Consider the following 27374-nt stretch of genomic DNA (forward strand, 5'->3'; position numbering starts at 1 on the left):
GTCAGGCTCTGTGTTCAGGGGGGGAGTCTGCTGGAGAGTCTCTCTCTCTTTTCTTCTGCTTCTTCCCCTCCCCCACACGCTCTCCCTCCCTAAAATAAAAAAAGCAATTTGATTCTCTCCCAAACGCTAAACCATTTTTGCAACATGGAGCATATCTTAATTCTGAAGGCCTTTTTGTACAGCCATGGGGACAGGCACACCTTTTGCACATTACCTGAGTCGGCCGTGTGCAGCATCAGCCATCGGATGGCGACATTGCAGTCTCTCAGGCAGTTCAGAAGCCTCGGGATATTGTCCAGAACCATCTCCTCCCTCAAATAACCTTCTTTCAGGAACTGCTGGACTTGAGCGTGCACTCTTTCACTGACAGTGGCGTATCTGCTTGACTTTTTAAAATGAGAAACAAAACAACTCGATTTACATTTTCAAAAAGAGAAAATGCTTTTCCTCGAGAACAAATCACTTGAAGATGAACCCCTGGACAAATAATCACATTTCTATAGGAGATGAGTAACATATGGACCATAGTTGGTAAGGCTCCAAGACAAGTGGTTTATTGAACATTTCTGAAAAGGACGTTGGACTCAGAACCAAGAGAATCCTAAATCCTACCTCTGGCTATGATAAGATACTGGTGTGACTTTGGATTGAACCTCTCCCTCCTGGTTTCTGCAAATGTCAACTGGAGAACCAGGAACAAGTGGTTCTCGGGGCCCCTTCTATCCTTAACTTGGATGGAAAAGAAACATAAAGGCAGTAGCTCAACTGCCTATTCTTCCCATAATTACTGACCAAGAAGGCAGAGCAGAAACTTCTACAGGAGAAGAGACTTCTACAGGCGGATGATAGCACAACGAAAATACGCCTCAGCAGGTGAAAAGTGACTTTTCAAACCAGCCTTTTGGAAATCTGGTCATTCTGCTTTCCCCAAAGCAAGAGTGAAATGTTCAACATCATTAACCTAGTTGGGTTAGTTTCAAACTATCACCAGGTGCTTCATTGGAGGACTCTGAATATCTTTTTAAAATGGCACCAAGGAGAAAATGCAATTTTGGAAAGTAATTCTAGGGATGAAAAATTAATGCTCTGATACCAGTAAGTATTGGAAGCACTGCTTTCTCTACTACATTTCCAGGAGACATGCCAACGTTGAAATTATTTTGTGCATTATTGATGGAATTCAATTTACTTGAATAAAACATGCTGACATTCTTTGAGTCAATATCATTTAAACTGTGCTGGAAACTCAAAAACTCAGCCCAGGCTGAGGAAGGTAACTGTTTAGAAATGTCAAGGATACTAATCAACAAAGAGATTTTTATTGCTCTGTTTACTTAGGAATTTCCTTCTGCCTTATGTTCTTTTAAATTTTTTAAATTAATTATTTATTTAAAATCAATTAATTAACATATAATGTATTATTAGTTTCAGAGGTAGGGTTCAGTGATCCATCAGTCTTATATAATTTAGTACCTAGTGCTCATTATATCACATGTCCTCCTTAATGTCCATCACCCTGTTACAAATGAATGGATAAAGAAGATGTGAGAGAGATGTACACACACACACACACACACAGATACACAATGGGATACTACTCAACCACCAAAAACATGAAATCTTGCCATGTGCAACGACGTGGATGGAACTAGAGGGTATTATGCTAAGTGAAATTAAGTCAATCAGAGAGAAACAAGTATCATGAGTTCTCACTCATATGCGGAATTTAAGAAACAAAACAGGATCACAGGCGAAGGGAGGGAAAAATAAGACAAAATCCCAGAGGGATTTAAGTGAATAAATCATAGAAAACAAACTGAGGGTAACTGCCTTGTGTTCTCATCAAAGAGACAGAATATAACCATTTAAACTTTAAGGAGATGAAATGCGTCTAGTTTTGTTGCTTCTTCGACACATCAGAGAGGACAAATTTAAATTACAGTGACAGGACATACTGTGTACATTTAGTTACCATCCTCAATATTCATCCTACTAATGAAAAATTAAAACTCCAGCTGCCGGTGAAAGCCGTTCTGTCCACAAGGACACAGACTTTAGCAAGAGTAAGCAAAGCCAACTGGGGTCATGTGACATACTGATTTGCCTTAGGATGCTGAATCTTGAACCTAAGTCTCCCACTTACATATACTATGCAAGTTAAAAATCTATAATTACCTATTTTATTAGGATGGGCAAAATCCCCCTTTTGTTGATCACCGTACTTAACATGTCTATGTGGACATTTGTCAAATGTCCGTGGGAACTCTCTTTCCTACCCCCCAGAGCGGGCTTGCAGCTGTTACGAGAATCCCTCTGCACTGGCCAGCACCTACCTGTTCTCTGACGTTTGCAAGGTCCAGGGTATTGTTTAAAGCAGTTTTTGCAGCTTTATACGGTTCCCAAGCATCTGCTAGATTAACCGTGATCCCCATGTAAATACTAATTACCTGCAAGAGGACACATTCATCCAGTATATTAAACACTTGCTCACTTGGAGGTCAAGTTACAGAAGACACTGCCTACTCCTTCCGGTTCAAACACCACTGCAATGGAAGCCCACGATTTGCCAAATAGAAAGTGAGCGTTCTGTCTTAGCGACACTTTGGAACAAGGGCGACAAGAGCTACTCATGGGAAAAATGACTAAATCAAGGTTGACAGAAAAGTAGACTAGAGCAGTGGTCTCCTCAAACGTTTTCACCTCTGCCTTTATGCAACTAAAACTTACTGAAAACTCCAAAAGTCCGAAGGACTTTTTTTTTTTTTTTAAATGGGGTTGTATCTATTGATACTTATCATATTACACATTACAGCTGAGACACTTCAAAAACTATTTAATTCACTTCAAATAACAAGAAACCCACTACATGCTAACATAAAATGTTTTTCATTAAAAAAACAAAACCAAAAATGACTAAAGGTTTCCCAAAAAAGTTTTGTGAGAAGGGTGGTGTCACTTTTCCATTTTTTCGAGTCTCTATAACGTCCAGCCTAACTGAACACGTCCGCACTCGCACTCGGCTCTCTCAGTCAGGGTCCTGAGGTTGACTCTCTCGGGGCCTCTGGAAAGGCAAAGTGCACTTGGGAAAGGATGAGAGGAGAAGGCTCGGACCACTGTGGTGTTATCACAAACACAGTTTCACCTCACTGAGTCCTGGAACGAGCCTGGGGAACTCCTAGGGCTCCCCAGTTCACGTGAGAATCTCTCGACTAAAGGAAACAAAGCAATATTTTTGCGGTTCTTAACTCACCTACTTCAGTCTGTATCAAATTGGGATTATTTGTCGCTATTTTTGCTAAAAGTTGCCGGAGAAATCCCGTGGTCCTGGGGATCCTCTCTTTTTGGTGGGAGTGGCTAAGCAGGGAGGTCGGATCCCCAATTTCATTTCTTTAACAGTCACAACTCGTTGTACTTCCTTTTTCTTCTTGAGTCAGATTTGGTATTTATATATTTTTAAGAAAATTTTCTATTTCTTCAGAGTTTTCAAATATATTGGCACAAAGTTGCTTAGAAGTTTACTTATACTTTTAAAAGCTCTTTATTTTATCTTAGGTTTGTTTTTTCAATCTTAACATATTTAAACTTGTCTTCTCTCTCTCTCTTTCTTCCTCTCTGGTCAGTCTCACTAAGTATTTTATTAGTCTTCAAAAAAACCAGCCTTTGTTGTATTGATCATCTCTCTTTCCCTTCTTGTCCAGTTCAATACACTGCTGCTCATACGCTTATTGACTTCCATTCACTTGACCTACTCTAGCTTCTTAAAGTTCAATATCTAGCTCATTTATTTTTTTCTAATTTTATTTTTAAGTCATCTCTACACCCAATGTGGGACTTGAACCCATAACCCTAAGATCAAGGGTCACATGCTGCACTGACTAAGTCAGCCAGGTACCCCTCTAACTCATTCATTTTTAATTGTTCTTATTTTTAAAATAAATATATTTAAGGTTTCATTTACTTCAGTTACTCTGAAGAATAGTTTTTAGTCATTCCCACGAGCTTCACTTTGTAGTATTTTGATGTTGGGTGATTCTACATATTTCTTCTCTGACATTGAGATTTCCTCTTTTGTTTTTTTAGAAGATTTTATTTATCTGTCAGATAGAGAGCACACACAAGCACGGGTAGCAAGAGGCAGGGTGAGAAGCAGGCTCCCCACTGAGCAAGGAGAAGACTGTGATTAGTATCCCAGGATCCTAGGACCCAAAGATCATGACCTGAGCCGAAGACAAACCCTCAACCGACTGAGCCACTCAGGCATCCTACTGTGATTCCTTCTTGGACTCAAAAGTTATTTGAGTCCAAGAAGGACTGACTCAAAAGTTATTTGAGTCCTTTAAGCACTGGCTTCTAATGTAATAATGCTACAGTAAGAGAATACAGTCCATAGACTAAAACTGTTTTTTTAAACTCCATTCACTTTGTTATCTGATATTTCCTAATTTTCATACGTATCCTTTCAACTATACACAAAACATCTATTATGGATTTTTGAAAGAGCAGGATTATATTGAGAAAGAGGTATTTCCCATCATGATTATGGTTTCATCAATTTTTAAGTTATTTTATTTTTTGCTTTATATATTTTGAGTATTTAACTGGGTGTGAATTTATAAATTGACCTTGGATTATTCTTATTAAAATCATATATGTCAGGGTCCTGGGATCAAGCCCCACATCGGGATCTCTGCTCGGTGGGGAGCCTGCTTCCTCCTCTCTCTCTCTGCCTGCCTCTCTGCCTACATGTGATTTCTGTCAAATGAATAAATAAAATCTTTAACAAAAAATTAAAAAAATTAAGTAAAATTCCTATTCATAAAATAACAGATTGAAAAAAAAATAGCAGATTGATTTATAAGCTTAGAGTCATGAAATAGAAAAGAATAAAGAAATACTTATGAAACAGTTACAATCTCAGCAACTAAAACAAGATACATTTGAATACATGGTTTTACCTTGACAGTATCATTTTAAGAAAAAAAAAACTGTTTTTCAGAAGTTTTCCTGACTTATTCCTTCATGTTATCATTTCTAAGATTCTCAACATACAATTTTAGCTAAGTGACTGTATGTCTCATTATTTACAACATTACGACCTCTTTTGGCTAAAGGCCAAAAGAACAGAAAATCGGTTCCCTAACAAGGTTATTACAGAGGAAAAAAATAAGACTGATAGTAATACTTGCCCAATTATCTGGAAAGTATTTGTCCACAATCTCTCTCATCTTTGCCTGGTGCGTGTGAAGGATGGAAGGTTCGAAGTAGAGGATCACGTACAGCATGGCGGCTTGAGTTGCCAAGGCTGTGCTGCGGTGCTCGGGCAAAGGGTATGCAGAGACCTGCGAAGCACACAACCCCGCAAAGAGGCAGCAGTCGGTGACACCTGAATTCATGCGTGTGCCAGGTAAGCAACCAGGTTCCAGGACGGCCATCTCCCAACAGGGGTCCCTGGGCCCTGGGAGCAATTCTCAGAGGGCAGCAGTGCGAGGAATACCGTGTAACCAGGGCCTGCCTTCTTACTGCTAATCTTCCTTCCCACCCCTGACTCTGCTGCAATTTGAAGTCTTTTCCTCAAAAAAATAAAAAACAAAAAAACAGAAAACAAGAAAAAGAAACGAAACTGTTTGACCCCCCGTGTCCTGACAGTTGTCCACTTCTGTGTCTATCACAGACATCTCTCGGTGCTGACAGACCCCAAACCCTGCCACCATTTTCTCACTTCCCAGTTGACCTACAGCTCACTGAAGCTTGGCCTGCCCTAGCCTCTGGAGTCTCTTCAAGTCACTCATCACCTCACAATCCCTCCATTCAATGGCCTCTTTTTCACACTCTCCCTTCGCTTCTCTCCTAGTTTCCCAGACTCCCTCTTGTCGCCCTGCTTTGCTGGGTGTTCTCCATCTGCCTGCCTTTTAGGTGCTGGTGTTTCCTAGGGCTCCACTGCCTCATGGGTTACAAACCTAGCTGCCCAGAGTACCTACCACTTCAAGGACTACAAACAGAAAAGGAGGACACTGCGACAGGGGCAGACACAGCAATGTCGTAGGGAACCTGCAGGCAGGAATGTGGCCCGACTTCAGGAAGCTGAGAACCAGAAAGCCTTCACTTACTGTCCCCGCTCTCTCTCCCCAGACTGTTCTTACAAAGGACAGAACGAGGCTACCCCAGACTCCAAATTTTGCATGTTGTGAGTAAAGCCATATCAGACATTGTTTCTTGGGCCCAATTCCAAGTTACCTGGCGAAAGGGAACTTGGTCCATCTTGGGTCAAGCGTCTTAAACACCCCCTCCCCGCCACCAATCAGCCAGGACCAGGGATGGGGGAGGTACAGGGCAGAGTGGGGTGGGCACACGGCACAACCCCAGTGTAAGCCGTTAATAAAGGTCAAGGGGCGAGGAGAAAACGCAAACACACTGCCTTGACACATGGGCCATGTACGAGGCAGAAGGGGTAAAGACAGACAGTGAAGCAGTGTGGTCTTCGGAGTCATACAGACCTGAGTTCAAATTATGGTTCTGCTACCTAGTTACATGAGCTTGTGAAAGGCACTAAACTCCCTAAGCCATATTTTTCTCAACAGCAACATGAGGACAATGTTACCCACTTTGTAGGACTGTTCTGAGGAAAGAGAAAATGGTTTATGAGAAAACCTACTACGAGTCTGGTTGATACTGAATTCTCAATAAATGTCGAAAGATAAAGACCTAGTATCTGCAGGTAGCTTTTGATTTTGAACTCTTAAAAAAACCCACAAAAACGTCTTTTATTTATACTGAACATATTCATAAAGGAAACTAGCAGGATACCTGTACACAGCAGCTGTGCTGTGTAATAAATGATACCCAGTTACTACAGGTCTAATTCTTATTCTAGTAAGAAAAATATATAATACATAAAATTATGTGGGTTTTTTTGTTTTTGTTTTTTTAAAGATTTTACTTTGGAGGCATCTGGGTGGCTCAGTTGGTTAACTGTCTGCCTTAGGCTCAGGTCATGATCCTGGAGTCCCTTGATCGAGTCCTGCATCGGGCGCCCAGCTCAGCAGGGAGTCTGTTTCCCCCTAGTGACCCTCTCCTCTCTCATACTCTCTCTCTCTCTGAAATAAATAAAATAAAATAAAATAAAATAAAATAAAATAAAATAAAAAAAGGTTTTACTTTGAAGTAATCTCTACACTCCATGTGGGGCTTGAACTCACAACCCTGAGGTCAAGAGTTGCACGCTCTACCATCTGAGCCAGCCAGGTGACTCTAAAATTACATTTTCTTTAGGAAAAATGAAGTAAAAGATAATTTTCTTTGGTATCCTCTTAAGTGAATGATACACACACTCGGGAGAAAATTGAGGCAAATTGCAAATGCTACAGGTCTTCAGAGCTCTGCGCAGGCTGTCTTCTTGCCTGGACCTGCCCTCGTGCCTCCTTCGCCACCCACAGTAATCTGGCTGCCCCTGTTGTATGCTGTATGGTCCCTTCTACTACTCACCTTACTCTGCTATAATTCCTTTAGTTACCCATCTTCTTTCTTCAGCTACAAGCTCGTTATGGGCAGGGACCATGGCCTGCCTTCATCAGCAATGGATGCCAGCAGCCAGCTCGTAATACACACTCAATAACTCTTTCTTGAATGAATGACTGCCAAGAATGCATCTTTTTTCCAAATACAGATCAAATGCCATCTTCCCCCTGAAATCTCTAATTCTGCCCAAATTATTGTCCCCATTTTCTTTACCGTCCCATTGTACAGCTTCCCAAATTTGAAATTTTTTAGCTACTTTTATTCTTTTGAGGAAGAAGGAAGGGAAGGAATCATTTGAAGAGGAAAGCAAAATCCATCTATGAAACTACTAAGATCTTGATAGATTGAATGCCCACCTGGTTATAAATATCATCAGATCTCAGTCGGCCTATGACCATACTGATGAAGGCTTCATTGATAGGCACTCTCTGGAAATAACTCTCAGGGTAGTTGGGTGGTCTTTTGGCTCCTGGTTGACTGGAATAACCTGTACTTCGGAGCAGCTTACAAATATCATCCATATTTGAATCAGCAGAAGATCGAGCGGCACTGAGCCATGTTCACAATGGGAAATAAAGGGCCAGACAAACGGCACTTATTAGAAACTCAAAGGCCAAAAAGAAAAGCAGAATTTCATTATAAGCTGACTTACGTGGTTTCAGATAAGATTTCTGGTCAATTTCTGTCCCTAAGAGTCACAATTACGTTTTCAAAAGGCCTGTTACAGCACATACATAAAATGAGTTCTTATACGTATATATAGTCAGTTCTATGTTAAAATCCACAATCCCTTTTCTAAAATCTGGATACAGCATTTTCCAAATATAAGAAGTTAGCAGGGCATATATGGTGATACTCTACTGGGTCTCAACTGGCATCACACGATCAGCAAATCTGTATTTCTGCAGTAAGATTTATGAATGGTCATGCAAGTGAGATCAGTGAGGACTACTGATAGCCTTGGGTCTGCTCTGCTCAGGTTTTTGACTCCAGATGATTTCAGGTTAGATCAGCTTTGCTGCAAAATGAGTTACTTTGTGCATGTATATGTGTACACATATATTTTTTTCAGAGTCGCAGATAAAGATTTCAAAGTCGCAGATAAAGAACATGAACCAGCACCCACATTTTGTAAGTTAGAAAATAGTTTTAAAAGATGATGTCAACTTAGTGTGGGGCATGCAATAACTGGTTCTTTCTTGGCAAGGTGCACCTTCTACAGAGATTTAGTCAAAACACCTCTGGTTTTCAGGGGGGTGTGGAGTAGTAATCCCTCAGAGAGACCTAAAGAATCTAAGACTTGAAGACGACCTCCTATTTGATGTAAAAATCTCCTTCCCCACAACTCTGCCGTACATCTGTTCGGTGTCATTTCAGTAATGGATCCGTACATTCTAATGAATTAGCTGTTGTACCCAAACGGACAAAGCTGGACTGTCGGAGCTGGGCTTGGTAAAGCTTTTTTTTTCTTTCTTTCTTTTTTATTTTTCTTTTCACTTCTTCTTGATGTTATTTACTGCTTTTGTTTTTCCAGGCACTTTGGGAAATATGGGCAAGGCCACTCAAAGTTCATTTTAAAAGACATGGATGTTAAAACAGCTTGTGGTCAAACTGCTGTGAATGAATCACGCGCTCCTCACATATGCATGAAGCCAAAGCAAACAGGGTAGCTGAGTAGCCTGAGGGGAATGTCAGGCTGAGGGGGTCCCAGCTCCTGCTGAAGATACAATGTCTCCAGCGATCCCTCTCTGTTGAGGATCTGTCCCTTTGCCCTATTTATTTTACCTTAATTTCTACGTTTAAGAATGTTCACTCTAATCTGTGCCATCTTTTAACTCAGGTTCTTGATTCCTGCTTATCATCTGTTTCTTCCCTGAATGGTGACTATTTTTAACATTGACCTTGAATCCAAGTTTTGACTCATTAATTTAACAAACTGAAACCCACGCGGTAAATACTGGAATAACAGAGCTTTGAGGTGGCTTTTGATTTAAAGACCCAACTTCTTGACGTTGCAGCTCAATACAAACATACAAAACACATGACTGTGATACGTGCTGTTGCTTCTGTTGCTGTGTGTGTGTATAAATTCACTTCCTAACCTGGACTGATACCTTTCCAAAGTCATGAACCTAAAAATGACAACAGAAAACATACTTGTTTCCTTACATCTGCCCAGGAGTAATATTTAAAAACTTAAAAAAAAAAAAAAAAGGTATTCATTAGACTTCCAAAATTCCCAAATTTATCTATCTTTAAGATAAAGAAACTTCAGATTCCTTTTTTATTTTTTTTTAAGCTGAGGTACCATCATGGACATGATAATCTGTATATCTCTAATAATCTACAGTATCTAGCTCTTTTATATGGAATATATGTAGATTATGTGACATATAGTCTATTATTATGATGATGTAAAATATAGAGTAATCATTACAGTTCTACACTATGTTCAGAACATTCTAGATCATATTGCTGCTGTTCCCAGTATAAGTAGTTTGGAAACCTTCAGTGCATTTTACCAATAGCAAAGCTTTGGGAGGATGCAGTCCTAGCCCCAGGATACCTGTATCGATAGTAAGACACCAGCATTCTCTCTCTGACTTCTCCTTCAATCTTTTGGTCGATGACCAGCAGCATAACTCCATATAAGTACAGTGCTTCACACTACAAAGACAGGAAGAAGGTGGCCAAACTCAAAGGAGTATACATTCTTACGGAATAAGGTCGATGAGGGTTAATTAAAAAGAATCACTTTGTTCCCTTTCCTCCTGAAAGCTTTATATTACAGGGAGAATGCAGGTTTCCCCAAAGGGTTCTCAACTTCTGTACAGAATGGGCTTTGAAAAGTGTATGTGCAATAAATTTTAATTCGCAGTGATTACCTTTCAGGTGGCCTACTTTAGATATTTGGCTAGGGACCCCAAAAGGAGTCCCCCTAAATCCTTTACATATTTAACAAACATTTTTTAAATGATTATTACGTACTACTTCCTAAAGCTAGATGTCTGGGATGCGAAAGAGAAAGAAGATAAGACTGTTACACTGAGGAAGTTCATAACCTCCACGTGAGTTCTACTCACTTGTAATTCTGTTCGGTCTGCTATGTTCTAAGTTCAGATACTGTTGACTAGAAGATAACTGTCAGTTTATTTTGCTTCTCTTTAAAGAAGGGTACTTTGCATGTCTTTGGGACTTAAGGGAAAAAAGTGATGCTAAGCTGGACATTCTCAACTTTCTATTTTAAATGGTTACTATTACTTACTAGAAGTTGTTTTCCATCTTCATTGAGAAGCACAGTTTCTAAAGTTTGCTGAATATAAACACCTTCATTGAGATCATCTAGATATCTAGAAATGAAACCCCAGAGCAAGTTATTCATTCTAATGAAAACTTGAACACCTTTGAAGAAGGAATGTAAAGATTTTTTAAAAGATGAGGCAAGATAGATACCAGGCCTCCTGGCCTTCAAATAGTCTGTGGCCCTTCGTGCTCTTAAGAATGAACTTGTGAGCTGGAACTCATAGTCATTTCGGGCCACGGGCTGCTAACACTGGCTACTCCGAGTAGCCCCTAGTCTTAATTTATGAATTACAAATATCTTAGGAGTCACGCTATAAAAACATGGAGTAGTTAGTTTAAAGCTGATGCATTGTGAATTCTTAAGGGCTGAAACGAAGAGAATACTGTGTAGTGAGGGAGAAGAAGTTATGGTTACCAAGCCTATAAAGATAAGTTCCTTTCTCTCCACTTTTCATATATAAGACATTAAAATATGGTCATAAACTACAGGATTGAAAGCTACATGACGTAATACAGGAAACAGTTTGATGGTTGCCAGAAGGGAAAGGAATGGGGGGGCATGGGCAAAGTGGGTGAGGGGAGTGGGAGGTACGGGCTTCTAGTTAGGGAATGAGTAAGTCGTGGGGGTGAATAGTACAGCACGGGGAATGTAGCAATGGCAGTGATACGCTGCATGGGCACAGAGAGTAGCTGCACTTGCGGGGAGCAGAGCAAACAGAGTTATCAAATTACTGGGCTGTACTACGGATACTAATGAAACACTGTGTGTCAACTATATGTCAATGAAAATAAAGCAAGCAAGCCGTATGACAGCACAAAGCACAATTCTTATGCTACTTCACAAGAGCAGGAAAAGCACGATAAAACTCTAAAATACTTCAGATGACCAGTGCCACAGGAAGGAAAGACAATTATGTATGGGAGAGGTGGGAAGAGGGTATGATAACTGAGAAAGATGCCCATTTTCTAGCATGTCCCTTTCCCACTCTTTACTATCAGAATAAGCTATTGCCGAAGTAATCAATACCTGTTTAAGTCTACAATATATTTATGCACACTTTGAAATGCTAAATAAAATCTGGTCACAATTTCTATGTTGTTTTCACGAAATTCTTCATCTAAATCCTGTAGCTCTGGCTTAGCTTCCAGCTTGCTTTCCCATAATTCTGGACCCTGAGAAGAAAAACACATTTATGTGAAATGGCAATAAAAGCATACTTGTGGGTAAAATTTCTAAATAGCCTTTTAAAAATCTGCTCTTCTGCCTTCAAAGGGATATCGAAAATTGAAAGCAGAGCAACAGAAAGTAATGAAGAAAACAGAAGCCTAGATGCAAAATCCTTTGAAAGAAATGAACTTGAACTGTAACCATGATTCGCATGCTTTTACGTGTGGGGTACTTGGTTGTGAAGTACATTATACCAAAGTTATCTTTTTAAAAGTTTGATTATATTAGGGCTTCCACATGATGCATTTATATTATTTTCCAGTTAGTTTGCTGATATTAAATTTGGTTTAAAAGCTTTCCTCTTTGGGGCGCCTGGGTGGCTCAGTGGGTTGGGCCGCTGCCTTCGGCTCGGGTCGTGATCCCAGGGTCCTGGGATCGAGCCCCGCATCGGGCTCTCTGCTCAGCGGGGAGCCTGCTTCCCTCTCTCTCTCTCTGCCTGCCTCTCCATCTACTTGTGATTTCTCTCTGTCAAATAAATAAATAAAATCTTAAAAAAAAAAAAAAAAAAAAAGCTTTCCTCTTTAACTCTTTCTCCATAATTACTTCACCTTTCAGTATCTCATGATTCCCAGGGAAAGCATGCTTTTATAGACAATATGGTGGTAAAAATGCGATGGAGGAAGATTACCTTAAAATAGCTGAAATCAAATATGATATCTCCATATTTCTGTTGATCGGCTCGGTCTCTGTATCTGAACACAGCGGGAATAAACTCAGAAAGCCTCAAAAGTTCAGCAATGATGGCGTTGCCACAGGAAACAATCCTGAGGATTGCCTGGCCACAGAGGTTGTTCTCAGCTAGAAAGTCCAACATGATGGGGAGGATGTACTCTATTCAGGGCCTGGCTGGTAGGAATGTTTCACGGGCTCAGAGCTGGCGTCTATAAATCACGAGATAAATCCAGGTCTGTTGACAATTGGCTGCTCCATTAAAAAACCTGTATCCCAAAAGAAAAGTATAAAAACCTCTATTTGTAAAGGGAGTGCGTGTAACATATCCGTAAGATTTTCCTCCCTAACCCACTTAAGAGAAATTAAAACAAACAAGAGGGGTGCCTGGGTGACTCAGTCAGGTAAGTGCCTGCCTTCGGCTCAAGTCATGATGCCAGGGTCCTGGGATCGAGCCCCACATCGGGCTCCCTGCTCAGCGGGGAGTCTGCTTTTCCTTCTCCCTTCCCTGTCCGCCACCCTCAGCTCATGCTCTCTCTCTCAAATAATTAATTGTTAAAAAAAAAAAAAAAAAAGAATGAGTTCCGATATGAGGGGAGGGCATTTATCCTCCACTCTTCTACTTTTCCATGTTGAGGGACTTTGCTCAATGTACACTCAGCCTCTTTCTTGATCCCTTATCCACTTCTCTCCATGAGAAAAGACCTGATGAAGCTGATCCCTGAGCTTGAGAGGACCCACTGAGCATTTGTGCTACCAATGTGCCCTAAACTGGGCACTGATCATTACGTTTTCCTTGCAGGAGTTGTTCTACCTTTGCTTACACTTGTTTTACCTTTGGAAAAAGAGAATTATGTCTTCAGATCCACCAGAATTAGGAAAGAGAACAACTTTTAAAAATGTTTTTCTCATATGTCAGGTAGAGGAGGCTAACATACACCCAAGGAATACTACTGAGTGACTTTAAAGTAAGGGCAAATATTTTGGGCTAAGCTGTGGAAAAGTTTTGATTAGAAAGGTATCTCGGAATGGTACCATTAAAACTTATGAAAGTAAGTTTCACACATAACAAAATTTAGGGTAAAATATATTCTAATTCAAGGAAAAAACCAAAAATGAGTCAAAAGTTGATTTCACCAAATTGTGACTTTGATAATACAGTATCTTTTACTCCATGGTTGACTCTCATAGCACGATCTTAGAAAAAGATAATTTTTGTAAAAAAATGTTCAAGATAGCATTCACTTTCCCAAAGTCTTCTCCCAATTCTTTTTCAAATCATTATCTTTGGAAATGTTCATTTTGTCATCATCTTTTTTGTATTTCTCTCCTCTAACTGTTAATTTAGCTAGGTCACTGTGGTCAACTTCAGGGAAACCTCAATTATTTTTCAGCTTCATGAAGGCCTGTGTACTTCTCAGGATTTGCACTTGAATTTTGTACTGGTACTGTGTTCTATCAACATGACATTCCAACAAAAATATAGGAATTCAACCTACTAGACCCTTTAGGACACAAATATCTTAGTAAGAAGAAATAAGATTCTAAGTGGTCAACTCATTTCAATTTTTATATCAATGCCAACTTTTATGTTCATATGTAATCCAGCTGCAGGGACTCAAATAGGGAACAATGAAATAATGAGGATTTCATTGCACACAAAACCAGATGTGGAAAGACTTTTTTGACAGGAGGGGCGCTTCCTCTGCAGTCCTAGCAAAACATTCCCCAACCCCTGTCACATATGTTCAAAGTTTGCTCATGTTGAGCTACCTACTATAGTTATCTAGTACCTGGAAGCTTTGTATAATCCTTAAAGGTTTTCTTTCTCTCTTCTGTAAGTCTCTTATTATTGATTCAATACTTAGGAATGTTTTAATTTACTGGGAGGTTGTTGGCTCTCCAACAAGAACGTCCTCCCGCCTTTTCCTTTCTTCCTATAGAGGAGGAAACAAGTGGGTCCTTATTTTCCCAAAGCCCCTGAAAGTAGGTTAGACATGTGACTCAATTTCGGCCAATGAGATGTAAGAAGTCTATGGTAGGCCTTATGGGAAATGTATTCTTTTTCCTCTTGGTACAAGGGAAGAAGCATGAAGAGAAATTCCTCTTTTTCCTTTGGCTAAGCCCTCTCTTTCTTGCCTTTGAATGTGGTCCAATGAACACATCTTGCCTGACAAGGCAAGGTTACGGGGTGACAAGCCTAAAAGAAAAAAAGGCAAAAACCTGCTGGTGGTGGTTTGGAAGAAGAGAAAGAATCTAAATTCTTGTTAATGTTCTTGACTTGCTGATTCAACTGTGGCACTACCGACCTCTGCGATCCTTGTAAAATGAACTATTTTTATGGGTTATCTACTGCTAGTTGCCTTTTGGATTCTAACAGGTGGAAGCTTTGACATAGACTCATCCATTCAACAAATATGCACCAGGTGTCAAGCATGGTTTTAGGACCTGAGGATACTGCAGTGAACAGAACTAAATTCTTGCTCGCATAAAGCCTACATACTACTGGGAGTGGGGCAGAGATAATAAATAAATGCATTATGTATCAGGCTGTGATCACTGCTGTGAAGAACTGCATGATAAAGAAATGGAGTGTGGGCTGTTTTACAAAGTTTGTCAAAGCCTGTCTGGTCAGATATTTGAGCAGGGACTAGAAGGAAATGAGGAAGCAAGCAGGAAGGGGATTTGAGTGTGGTGAGCAGCCCCTAGGGCAATCCCTGATGACCTCCACCTCCTTGTTCATGCCCTGGGTGGGCCCCTTTCCTTGAGTGTGACTTACTGACTCCTAAGGAACAGAATAAGGCAGATAAGAAAGATACAACTTCTGAGATTAGATCACCAAAAAATGGTGACTTCTGGCTGGGGCATCCTCCCTAGTTTGTTTGTTCTGGAGGAAGGAAGCTGTCATGTTGTGAGAGAGCCCAGTGATGAGAGAGTGAGAGGCCTGCCAACAACCACTTGAATGAGCTTGAACACGGACCCCCCCTCAGAACCCCAGCTGAGCCTACAGATAAGATGGCAGCTTCTATTCACAGCCAGACTAAACCTCCCAAGAGCCCCTGAGCCAAAGGCACCTAGCTAAACCACATCACCGATTTCTGACCACAGAAACTATAAGCCAATACATATTTTCTTTTTTTTTTTTTCTTTTTGTCTTAAGCCTCTAGGTTTTGGGGTAGTTTGCTATTTTACAATCGGTAATCATCAGGAAGAAGGGCATTCCAAGCAGGTTTACAAGTAAATGCAAAAGCCCCAGGTCAGCCATGTGTTCAATGTGCTTAAGGAACAGCCAAGTGGCTGATGTGGCTAGTGCAGAGTGAACAAAGGACAGACGTGCAGATCAGAGGAGGTGGATGGGGTTAGTCCAAGAGCAGGGAATGCTGAGAAGCCACTACGGTTGTCTAGAACTTTGTCTCATGAGGGTATCCTTTAGTACACATTAAGGCATAAATTATTAACAAGTCCTTTCATTTTCTCATGATATTTACTTGTTAAGCCAAACTGATCTTTAACACACTGAATTTCAGATAATTTCATTTTTTTCATTCCATTTTTTTTTTAAAGTAAACTCTACCCCCAGAGTGGGGTTCAAACTCACCCTGAGGTCAAAAACCACATGCTCTACTGTCTGAGCCAGCCAGGCACCCCAATTTCATCCCATTTTTTGCACTGGAATGGTATGGCTGAGAAAGTGATACAGGGAAGGGGGAAAATAATGACAAATGGGAAAAAAAAAGTCACTGAAGTCCTCTGAAGACCCAGGCCTAAGCAGGATGAAACTCCAGGACACACTTGTAAGACGAGCAAGCTATGTTTAATTGGTCACTGCTACCAGATTTTGGATCTCAATACAGGATAGACACTGGGACCATGGAGAAAATACCTTAAAGCAAAATAACATTACCTGACTCCTTCCCCTACCACCCCCCCAAAAAAGGACGAACAGATACACTCAGCACCTGCATGCAGACTGTCAGGTTCGCTTAGGCCTGGAATAATGACATAGGTCAAGACTTTTGTTTACCGCTTATTTTAATTCTTAAAACCCTTACACTGTAGGCAACATTCAAAATATTATTTGGTCAGAGTATTTGGTAGATACCCCACTGCTGGTTTAAAAACTTGCCGTAAAGAACAGAACCTAAGAACCAACACTAAAGATGTCTAATGGTGTGGCAGTGATCTCAGAATTTGGTGGCTTTATAGAAGGTGCTAAGACTTAGTTGAGATTTAAAAAAAAAAATCACTCTAGAATGAGGTGCAGAAAAACACTATAGGAGAACCTATATTAAATCTTCCATTTAGTGGTTCTCTTGGTTCTAGAGATGAAGAAAATTCATAAAGACCAGTTTTTCTCCATACAGACGGTGTTACTACTTGGCATGAAATGAAATCAGAGAGCCTACTCAATTGCCTACTTTTCTTTTACAAGGCACCCCCAAAAGCAGCCACAACTTATTTTAAAGAATTTGGTATGGAGCTGTGGTTTGCAGTTTGGAAAATAAGCCTAGACAAAGGAGAACATCTTTCAAGAATGCAGCATGGCATCATCTGCCAATTACCCAGTAAGTACAGAACTGAAATCTGAAGGAAATTAAATTGCCCTGGGACAAACCACTGTGTGCCCTACTCAGAGGACAAAAGAAGATAGGTCTATTTTTATCCTTTCATAAAACCTCAGTTCCATAAAGAAGGAAGCACTGGTCTCCACTTATCCGTTATCAGGAACAAAATGTAATGGTTGTTTATCAAGATAAAAGTGACTGACAACTCTCTTCCAGAAAAGTTCTGAAACAAGCCTGATCACTCTAGTCCCATTCATAAATCCAGGAAAAGACAGGAGATGGAAAAACAGAAGGTGCTCCTGGTTGTGGGGAGAGGCAGAAACACCTCTCCGTCCCTTCTCACGACCCCATCACTTATGTTGGAGGAAACTCCGTGCACCTGGAATCGGGAAATCCGGCTCCATTACGGGCTCCGTGACTTGGTTTATGCTTTCAACCGTCCCTTACACCAGTCAGGACCCTCGGAACTATTTTCCGAAATGCAGAGAACTTTGGCACCAGCATGACACAGGTGAGGGAATTAAGGTGCACAGAGGGAACAATGACTTGCTCAAAAGCACAGCCGACGGCAGAACTAGAATTCAAACTCAGGTCCCTCAGACTCTAAAGCCCCTCGCCAACCGCTCCGTTTTCTCCACAGAGAATGCAGGAATAACAATGTCTACCCAGCACGGCTCCTAAGAACATGGAATGATCAGATGCGGGCCAAGCAGCTGAGTATCACTTCCCAAAGCCGCCCAGACAGCGTGGAAAATCATTTCCACCTACGTGGAGGTGGAGAGCCTGGACTGCAGCCCCGCCATCGGAGGCCCCTCAGTCCTCCCAACCAGGCTCTGCATCCAGACGGCACCCCACGCCACACACGTCCCTCCGGCCCGCGCGGCCCTGCCCGGGGCTGGGGAGGGGCAGAGGGACGGAACGCAGAGCGCATCCCGCCCCAACTCACCTGTCACCCGGGCCGCGCCAGTACGCACCTGTGCGGCCGTCGATCGCGGGCGAGGTCGGCACCCGGGTCCCGACCCCTCCCTCTCCGCACGGGTACCCCTCTCTCCGCAGCCCCGGATCGCCAGCCGGCGGGACCCCGGCTTCCGCCTCTGGCTCCCCTGGCGGTCACATGACCAGAGGGCCGGAGAGCGGGGCGGGGCGTCATGTGACCGCTGGCGGGCGACGGCTGATGACGCCCGAGCCCGCGCTCGCAGTTTCAGCGACTGGGGAAGGGAGTTGAGGAAGCAGTTGGGGTCCGGTGTGGACAGTCCGGGTGCAGCGAGACCGAGCTGGGTCGGGCGTCCAGGTAAGGCAGAAGCTCGGGGTGGCGACGGCGAGGGTGGCGGGAAGTGTCTCCTCCCTCTCGGACTCTCCGCGGGTGCCCTGAGCTGGGGTCTGTCCGCCTGGGCTGTGGTCCTGCCTGGCTCTTTGCACGTCGAGCAGGGAGGCTCGGGCAGGCTGCTTCCCTTCCTGAGGCGTCATCTCTCCATCCTTCGATCCGAGTGGGGGGAAGTTCACGAATTATTGATGCAGGGTAATGTGGTTTGAGCTGTCTTCAAAAGCTGCGCCTCGGACAGGTCGTTCAAATAAGCTCTCTGGGCCTCAGTTTCCCTTTTCTCTTCTAGAAATGGTTGAGAACCTTAGCGACAATAAGAGTGAAGGGCCAGGCAGCAGGTTATGGCGCACTGGAGAGGACCTCGGAAAGGTGGTCGCTGTTACTGTGGTGACTCCCCTCAGTTCTTTACCGATTGCCTGTTTTGTGTGGGGAGCTGTCTGCTGTGGAACGTGTCAGAGTTCTAGTATAAGCTGGGTAAAGAGTGACGGCCAGTCATGTGAACAAATGATTGTGATGAGTTTTACTGAGTTTTATAAAGAAGTGTGTGTGTGTGTGTGTAAGGGAGAGAGAGGGAGAGTAGTAGCATGGGGGAGGGAGCAAGCTATTGCATATATGGGTAAGAGAAGGTTTCATAAAGAAAGACGGATCCTTGCATCTCGAAGAAGGAGACAGCTTTGCCTGGACTTGTACAGGCCCCTGTGATTTGAAGGAGATTCAGCAGAATGTGTGTAAATTGTTTGCTCTTTGCCTATCACTGTGCTGTGCAGAAAGATGAGAGAGGGAAACCGTAATAACTGACGGCTCCTGCCTGAAGCCCATCTTAGACCTGCTGGGGTCTGAGAATGTGTGGCTTTCGGCTTCCCTCATTCATATGTTGAGATGCTAGTATCAGTGTGATGGTATTTGGATGTGGGGCCTTTGAGAGGTGCTTAGGTCAAGAGGGTGGAGCCCTCCTGAATGGAATTAGTGCCTTTGTAAAAGAGGCTCCTCAAAGCTCCCTTGCACCTTCTACTGTGTGAAGGAAGACAAAGAGTGAGAAGGCATGGGGCCTCTGAACCAGGAAGAGGGCCTTCACCAGACCTTGACCTTTTTGGCACCTTGGTCTTGGACTTTCCAGCCTTCAGAACTGTGAGAGAGAAATTTCTGTTGTTTATAAATAAGCTACCTAGTCTGGTGTTTCGTTACAGCAGCCAGAATGGCCAAAGACAAGACCTGTTAGTGGAGGCAAAATAACATGCTTGGGGAAAAACTCAGGAAGCCCTGTTTTAAACTTTCTTGGAAACTATAGGTACAGGGAACAAAGAGTTTATTGTTACTGGGGAAGGCTCCAAGAGGAGGTTGATTTAAACCCAAGGTTTCTCAACCACCCCATCATTGACATTTTGGGCAAGATGATTCTTTGGGGAAGGGGGGGTGTCCTGTGAATTATGTACTTAACTGTACTTAGTGGGAGAAAGAGGGAAGAGTGGGTCTACTCCATGTATTCCCTTTGCTTCTCATTCTGAATCTTCTCCCTGGAAATACTCCAGAGTTACAGAAGGAAGTTTTTGCCCAAGTCTCTGCAAATGTAGAGTTGCATTAGAGTAATGTGAATTTTGCTTGCACATAATGAAGATAGCTTCTATGTGGTAGACACTCCCACTTAGCCTGGATTATATTATTCCTTATATACATCATGTGTTTTGTCAACTCTAACTGCTGTTAAAAAACAGTGTAGACTAGTGGCTTAAACAACAGAAATTTATTTTCACACTTTTGAGACTAGAAGTCAGAGATTGGGGAGCTAGGATGGTTGGATGCTGATAAGGGCCCTCTTTCTGGTTTTCAGTCACCCCTCTTCTTGCTATGTCCTCACGTGGTGGAGAGAACTGGGGTGTCTCTTCCTCTCCTAATAAGGACACTAATCCTTTCCTGAGGGCTCTAGCCTCAGGGCATCTAAACCTAATTATCTCCCAAAGGCCTCATTTCTAATTACAATCATAATGGGGGTTAGGCTCTCAACATAAAATCTGGGGGGAGATGCAATGATCTCAGTGTTTTCCATACTTGTTTGATTTCAAGAATCACCTGGGGGCAGTTCATAAAAATACAGGTTTCCTCGGAGTGTCCACCAGGGACTTTGGTTCAGTAAGTCTGAGATAGTCCTATATATAAATTTATATTTTTAATAAGCATTTCAACTGATTCTTAAGATCAGACAAGTTTTAGAAAACTACATTTAATTTATCCTCAATAATGCTGTGAAATAGATACGATTATTTCCTTTTACACCAGAGCAGACTGAAGATAGAGAAGGTAAGCAACTTAAACAGCGACGTGCAATTATAAAAGGTATGGATGAGACCGGATTTCCAAGCTTCTCTGTTCAGTGTCCATTCTTTCAAGCACTACTCCGTATTCTTTTTTTTTTTTTAATTTTTCAAAGATTTTATTTATTTGACAGACAAAGATCACAAGTAGGCAGAGAGGCAAGAGGAAGGGAAGCAGGTTCCCTGCTGAGCAGAGAGCCCGATGTGGGGCTCGATCCTAAGACCCTGGGGTCATGACCTGAGCCGAAGGCAGAGGCTTAACCCACTGAGCCACCCATGCGCCCCTACTCCGTATTCTTGCTTATCGGGTTATAATGATGAAGTTGATGTTAATACTTGCTTCCGCATGCTGGACATTATTCTGAGTGTTTTATTATACACCTTATCTCATTCTGTTCTCACAGTAACCCTGGAGGTGGGCACTGCATGATTCCAATTTTAGGAAGGGAAAAATGAAACACTGAGAGGTTAAATAATTTGCCTAAAGTCATTCAGTTACTTAACTGGGAAAATCAGGCTTTGAATTCAGATAGTCTCATTCTAGAAGCTGTATACTTGACCCTTACTCCATATCGCCCCCATACTTTGTAATGTAGATAAATTCTGCTTTTACTGACAGAATCTGGGATCTAACCAAGTATGTAAATCTGTTAGAACCCAGAGGACTTTCAGGAATATATACAATGTCTATATATAATAGGTGTTTTTCATTTATATTTATATATTTACAGTTTTCAGAATTAAATATGCATATATGTCAGGCATGTTAAAAATTACAGGTTTTGAAGTTCTCCCTATTAAGCTATTTTATTATTACTGTTTTCAGTTTTTAGAAAAATGCATCATACAAGTAGTCTACTTTTTCTCACCCCTTCAGTTGAGAACTGTGCTGTTGTTAAATTCTTCAGAGAACCAGGGAATATTTTGAAAGAGAGTATTCTCCCTCCTTTGAAAAATGAAAACACTTAGCTTCCCCATGTATTGGGTGCATCTGTTTTTGGTGGCCCACATGACAGCACAATGCTTTGGTGTCCCCTCCAGGGATATAGAATGTATATAATACTGTGGCATTTGTGGGCTATTAGATACATTCATGTGGACGTTTACAGCAGTATTATTTTTCTGTAACATTATTATTCTGACTCCTAAATCTTATTTCATTGTGTTTGAAAACTTAGGTAATAACTTCAAGATGCCCGGACGTTCCAGTTCAAGTTCAGGTTCAACTGGTTTTATATCCTTCAGTGGTATAGAATCTGCTCTTTCCTCTTTGAAAAACTTCCAGTCCTGTATCAGCTCTGGAATGGATACAGCTTCTAGTGTTGCCTTGGATCTAGTGGAAACTCAAAGTAAGTAACAAAAGTTACTTCGTTTGTGTCTACTTTGGGATTACCCTGTATGGAGGAATCACTCCCGGGATGTGAGATACTGCTCACCTTTCAAGTGTTCCTGGGACAGTCGTTGATTCCCTCTGGGCATCGGTTTTCTCATCTTGTTCTACATAACACATAACCATGTACTGAGGATAAAATGAGCTTGACTCATTCATGTGTCTTCAGATAGTTATGTGCCAGTAGAAACCGTACTAGAAATTTTGCAGGCTGAACCATGAAGGTTCCTGATCTCAAGGAGCATACAATCTAAAGTGTGTGACATTTGTGAACTGTAAGGTATGCAAATGCATTAATATAAAATTATAATAAAATTATTTTGCATTCGTTTAACTCTGTTCATGCTTGACTACTTGGTAGACAGACTAAGGTTATGTTAGGGGTACAGGCACAGGAAGGCCTCTACCAAAATAGAAAAATTGAGTTTGATGAACTTTATCAACATTTTTCAATCAGAAGATTTGGAAAGCTGTTAATTTGCTGTCTTTGGATTAGGGTTTTTTAAACTTTATGTATGGAGGCGGGGGAGCAACAGTATTTTATGTGGTTTTTAGCCATTTCATTGTTATATGATTTTGTGTGATTTTGTTTTTTCTGTCTAGTGTTCCTTAAGCTTATGGACTGGTGGACCTATAGTTTTGACCAAATTCAGAAAAATTTCTGCCACTATTTCTTTTTTTTTTTCCTAACTTATTTTGAGAGAGAGAGAGAGAGAGAGATCCTGTGCAGGCAGGGGAAGGGGCAGAGGGAGAGCAAGAATTTCAAGCAGATTCTATGCTGAGTGCAGAGCCCTACCCAGGGCTGCATCCCACTAACCTGACATCCTGACCTGAGTCAAAACCAAGAGTTGGATGCTTAACCAGCTGAGCCACTCAGGCACTCCTGCCACTATTTCTTCAGATAGTTGTTTTTTTTTGTTTTGTTTTGTTTTTAAGATTTTATTTATTTATTTGACAGAGAGAGCTCACAAATAGGCAGAGAGGCAGGCAGTTGGGTGGGGGGGAGCAGGCTGCCGGTGGAGCAGAGAACCCGATACGGGGCAGAGGCTTTAACCCACTGAACCACCCAGGCGCCCCTTCAGATAGTTTTTTATAGTCCCTCCCCTATCCTCTTCTTCTGGGACTCTAATTATATGTATATTGGACAGCTTGATAATGTCCTGTAAGTCACCAAGGCTTGATTGATTTTTTTTTTTTTAGGTATTTTTTTTCTGTCTGGCTTCAGTTTTAATAGTGTCTGTGGCTATGTCTTCAGGTTCATGGGTCTTGTCTTCTACAGTCTCTGTTGTTAATTTTACGCAATGAATTTTAAATTTCAGACACTGGATTTTTCAACTGTAGACATAAAAAAGAATGAATTAGAATCTTCTATTCTCTTATTATGTTCATGTTTTCCTCTATATTCTGGAGTATATGGAGCATATTTATAATAGTTGTTTTAATATCCTCCTCTGCTAATTCTGTCTTTCCTGTCGTTCCTTCTTCCCATGGACATTGTGTGTCTTATGTTGTTGAGTGTTTGGATTTTGTTGTCTACCGATAAAGAGTTATGGCGTTTGTTTTGGCAGGCATCAGAGTAATTTGTGGATTACACCAGTCCTTTCCAGGCTGGTTGTTAAACTTCGTTAGTGCGGGTCAAGTTAGTGTCAATTTATTTGAAGGCCACTTTAACCTGCTTCTGGAGCTTGGCCTTTCTGCATCTCTGTTGACTGCCCAGAGGGTTCTGTGAGATAGCTCCACTCTGCCAGATGGAATTCGAATGTCTCCCAGTTCTGTGTAAGTTCGGGGAATTGTTCACTTTACAGCTCTCAGCAATTGTTTCTCAGTGGTTTAGGATTGAGGAGGAGATCTCTGCAGATCCTAGAGCACTCTCTCTTTGTGGTAGCTCCCTTTTGGTGCTCTGTCTTGAAAACCCCTGTTGTCTTAGCTTCCCCGAACTCCAGTCTCTGTCTCCTTGGTCCTTCAAGACTTTCCTTCTCTGCTTGGCTGCTTCTTCCCTCGTGCAGGGAGGCAGGCGAATTCAGGACTTACCTAATTTGTTTGTCCCTTTCTGGGAGGCTCACGGTTCTGCTCTCCCTGGTTCCCACTGTCTGAAAGCGGCTGTCTCATATATTTTGTCCAGCTTTCTCGTCCTCACCACAGGACATCTGATTCCAGGCCTGTCGTTCATTCGTGGCTGGCAGGCGAAGTCACCCATAATGTTTAGTGGGTAGCTTCTCTAGATCTGACCCTTCCCAGCCTGATCTGTAGTCTATTTTCGGATCTTTGGCTTTAGCTTTGGTAGGAGGCCTGGATAAAAGTCATCATAAAATCTGCAGCCGTAAGAGAAGAGACTGGAGTCTGAACCAGTTGACTGTGCTGTTGGACAGCAGTGAAGGGCTTGGGGGAAATTAAAGTGCAGAAGAGCGTGTGTGAAAGTCCATAAATCACCTTCATAGCAGAACTGTTCCCTTTTCCTCTTAGCCTTGTAAGATTGGTACCCTTCCTGTTTACCTTTTGGGTTCCCCAGTTTCATCACAAATTAAAATGAGCTTTGCTAGACGAGGTGGTGGTGATCACGTGGGTATCATTTTCTCACTTGGTACTGTGGATCTCTTGTTACTATATTATTAAATTGTTGATATAGGGGTTCTTGTTCCCACACACTTGGAGGGGGGTGAATATGCAACTGTTTTGGTTGCATATTCCTAAAGCAGGTTGCTGTCCCCATTCAACTTAGAGCTCATTTGAAATGATCACTTTTCCCTGAGTTATGTTATAGTGTGTGGTGTTTAAGCAGTAGACCCTTAGTGCCACCATATCTCTTTTTCTCTGAATGTGTTGGTATTCTGGGAATACTTTCTTATTTACCTAATTGCAAAATGGAATTTCTTACATTAGGAGATTTTTCAAGTAGCTGGGGCTTATTTTTTGGATTTTTAAATTTTTAGATACTGTACTGCTTTCTGAGGCAAAAGTACTGACTTCATTTACCAAAATTGTTGTTGTGATGATCATCTTTAAGCAATTCAATTTTCAGAAGCCCTTTAAGTTTAGTTAGATAAAATTGAGGAATGGCCCCATTCTAAAATATTAATGTATGTCCAGCTGTGGCCTCTCCTTATGCCTCTATGCCAGTACAGGAAAGGTTTGAGAAGAACAGTTTTGTCAGAAACTTCATCCTACTAAGGGCAGTTGCTCTTAAAATGTTAGAATGAAAAAGTTGGTCTCTGTATATTTAAAGTAATATTTTAAAAGTACAAAATGAAAACTAATCAAGAGAGCAAGTCTTTGAACTTCCTTTATACACTTATGTCACCTGTATTCATGTCTTTGATGTTGCCAGTCATACTTGGGTTTGCAAGGCTGGCTTTTTAGAGTCGATTTTTTCCCTCCCAAATGACTGGTTTGCAGTTTGAGCCACAGAGTAAGGGATGGCACTTAATTTCGACAGTGTGGAGGTGACCATTCTGATTTCTTGATCCAGTTTTTGTTTGTTTTTTACTTAGAAACATATGTAACTCTTTTGAGTAAATAGATATTAAAATTGAGAGTGTTTTTTTTTCCCCCAAAGGAGAGCATGCTATAAAGCTAAATTTAAAGATTTTATTTAGTTATTTGCAGGGGGAGGAGGGGTAGAGAGAGAGGGGGGGAAGCAGGATCCCTGCTCAGCTGGAAGCCAGATGCAGGCTGGGACCTGGGAACCTGAGATCATGACCTGAGCCAAAGTCAAACACTTAACACTTAATGGACTGAGCCACCCAGAGGCCCCTGTAAAGCTGAATTTAAAGAAATGCGATCTTAGATAAATTATGGGGCTGCTTTTACTGAACCCTGGGTGTTTTAAGTTGCTACTTGATAAACAAGTTTTCCCTCTAAGACCTAAATAGAAAATAAACAACTTAGCAAGGCTTCATGAGATCTGCTTTTCTCCTGATTACTTTGTAACACAATTGCACAGTGCAGATACATACAGTGGACTTTTCTGTGGCATCTGTTATCATTAGGGTAGATGATTATTAATTTAAAAATTAAAATTAGCAGTATTCAGGGCACTTGGGTGGCTCAGTTGGTTAAGCATCCAACTTGATCTTGTCTCAGGTAGTGATCTCAGGGTCCTGTGATCCCGCCCCTGTTGGGCTCTGCACTCAGTGGGGAGTCTGCTTGAGGATCGTCTCTCTTGCTCTCCCTTTGTCCCTCCACCAACTTGTGCATGTGTTCTCCCTCTCTCTTTCTCAAATAAATAGATAATAAATGTTTAAAAAGAGAAATATCCTGGGTGGCTAAGTCTGTTGAGTGTCTGTGTTTGGCTCAGGTCATCGTCCCAGGGTCCTGAGATCAAGTCTCGCATTGGGCTCTCTGCTCAGCAGGGGAACCTGCTTCTCTCTGTCCCTCTGCCCATGTGCTCTCTCTCTAAATCACTCAGTCTCTCAAATAAATAAATAAAATCTTTAAAAAAATAATAAAAAAACAAATAATCTTTAAAAGTCACCAGTATTCTTTCTTCTTGGCTTTTCGTGTGTTCCCAGATGAGCCCCGCCCCCACTTACGATGTGGTAACATGCCATATCCTCATATCCTGAAACCAGTTAATGTTTTTTCTTTGTTTCATGGGGTGTTTTTGCATTTATATTGTATTTTGCTCTGTTAATGTCTGATCTTCCCTTTGAACCTGGTGTCCTGGGGGCAGAGACCTCGGAGAGTTCCTCTCACATTTTCAGAGGCTTGATGTTCATCAGGTGTTGAACGTATATAAATTAGTTAGTAAGTGTCTTTGAAGACTCTACTCCAAATAAAGATACTTGGATCCACTGTATAGAAAATAAGTTGTTTTCCAAAATTAGAAATTGAGTACTTATGTTAATTTGTAAACTTCATTTTTTAAAGACTGGCATTTAATTTTTCTGTAATTCTCAAACCTGAGGGTGCATCAGAACCACTTAGAGGGTTTATTAAAATACAGATTGCAGGGGTGCCTGGGTGGCTTAGATGATTAAGCATCTGCCTTCAGCTCAGGTCATGATCTCTGGTCCTGGGATCCAGCCCCACATCAGGCTCCCAGCTCAGTGGGGAGCCTGCTTCTCCCTCTGCCTCT

General features: G+C 41.6%; 2 protein-coding genes across 6 annotated transcripts in view; one reads left to right on the forward strand and one right to left on the reverse strand.

Moving 5' to 3' along the window:
- The window catches only part of WASHC5 (WASH complex subunit 5), a 58431-nt gene extending 40012 nt beyond the window's left edge, over nucleotides 1-18419 (reverse strand). The window contains exons 1-9 of one of the 3 annotated variants that reach the window (XM_045078118.1): nucleotides 18255-18417; nucleotides 12675-12984; nucleotides 11846-11991; nucleotides 10781-10865; nucleotides 10082-10182; nucleotides 7872-8064; nucleotides 5187-5339; nucleotides 2334-2447; nucleotides 215-386 (exon numbers count right to left, since the gene is read on the reverse strand). In XM_045078118.1, coding sequence (XP_044934053.1) covers nucleotides 215-386; nucleotides 2334-2447; nucleotides 5187-5339; nucleotides 7872-8064; nucleotides 10082-10182; nucleotides 10781-10865; nucleotides 11846-11991; nucleotides 12675-12860 — 1150 coding nt within the window. In that variant the 5' untranslated portion in view covers nucleotides 12861-12984; nucleotides 18255-18417. Of the gene's footprint in view, nucleotides 1-214; nucleotides 387-2333; nucleotides 2448-5186; nucleotides 5340-7871; nucleotides 8065-10081; nucleotides 10183-10780; nucleotides 10866-11845; nucleotides 11992-12674; nucleotides 12985-18226 lie in introns of all 3 variants that reach the window. The other 2 variants (XM_004743548.3, XM_045078119.1) reach the window with 2 other exon arrangements.
- An 11-nt stretch (nucleotides 18420-18430) lies between these two features.
- NSMCE2 (NSE2 (MMS21) homolog, SMC5-SMC6 complex SUMO ligase) overlaps nucleotides 18431-27374 on the forward strand; it is a 213118-nt gene continuing 204174 nt past the window's right edge. For 2 of the 3 annotated variants that reach the window (XM_004743545.3, XM_013051756.2), the window contains exons 1-2: nucleotides 18431-18571; nucleotides 22089-22259. In XM_004743545.3, coding sequence (XP_004743602.1) covers nucleotides 22103-22259 — 157 coding nt within the window. In that variant the 5' untranslated portion in view covers nucleotides 18431-18571; nucleotides 22089-22102. The remainder of the gene's footprint in view (nucleotides 18572-22088; nucleotides 22260-27374) is intronic. The other variant, XM_004743546.3, reaches the window with a different exon arrangement.

Source organism: Mustela putorius, unplaced genomic scaffold, assembly GCF_011764305.1.
Source record: "Mustela putorius furo isolate JIRA1106 unplaced genomic scaffold, ASM1176430v1.1 tig00000228_pilon_pilon_pilon, whole genome shotgun sequence".
NCBI lineage: Eukaryota > Metazoa > Chordata > Mammalia > Carnivora > Mustelidae > Mustela > Mustela putorius.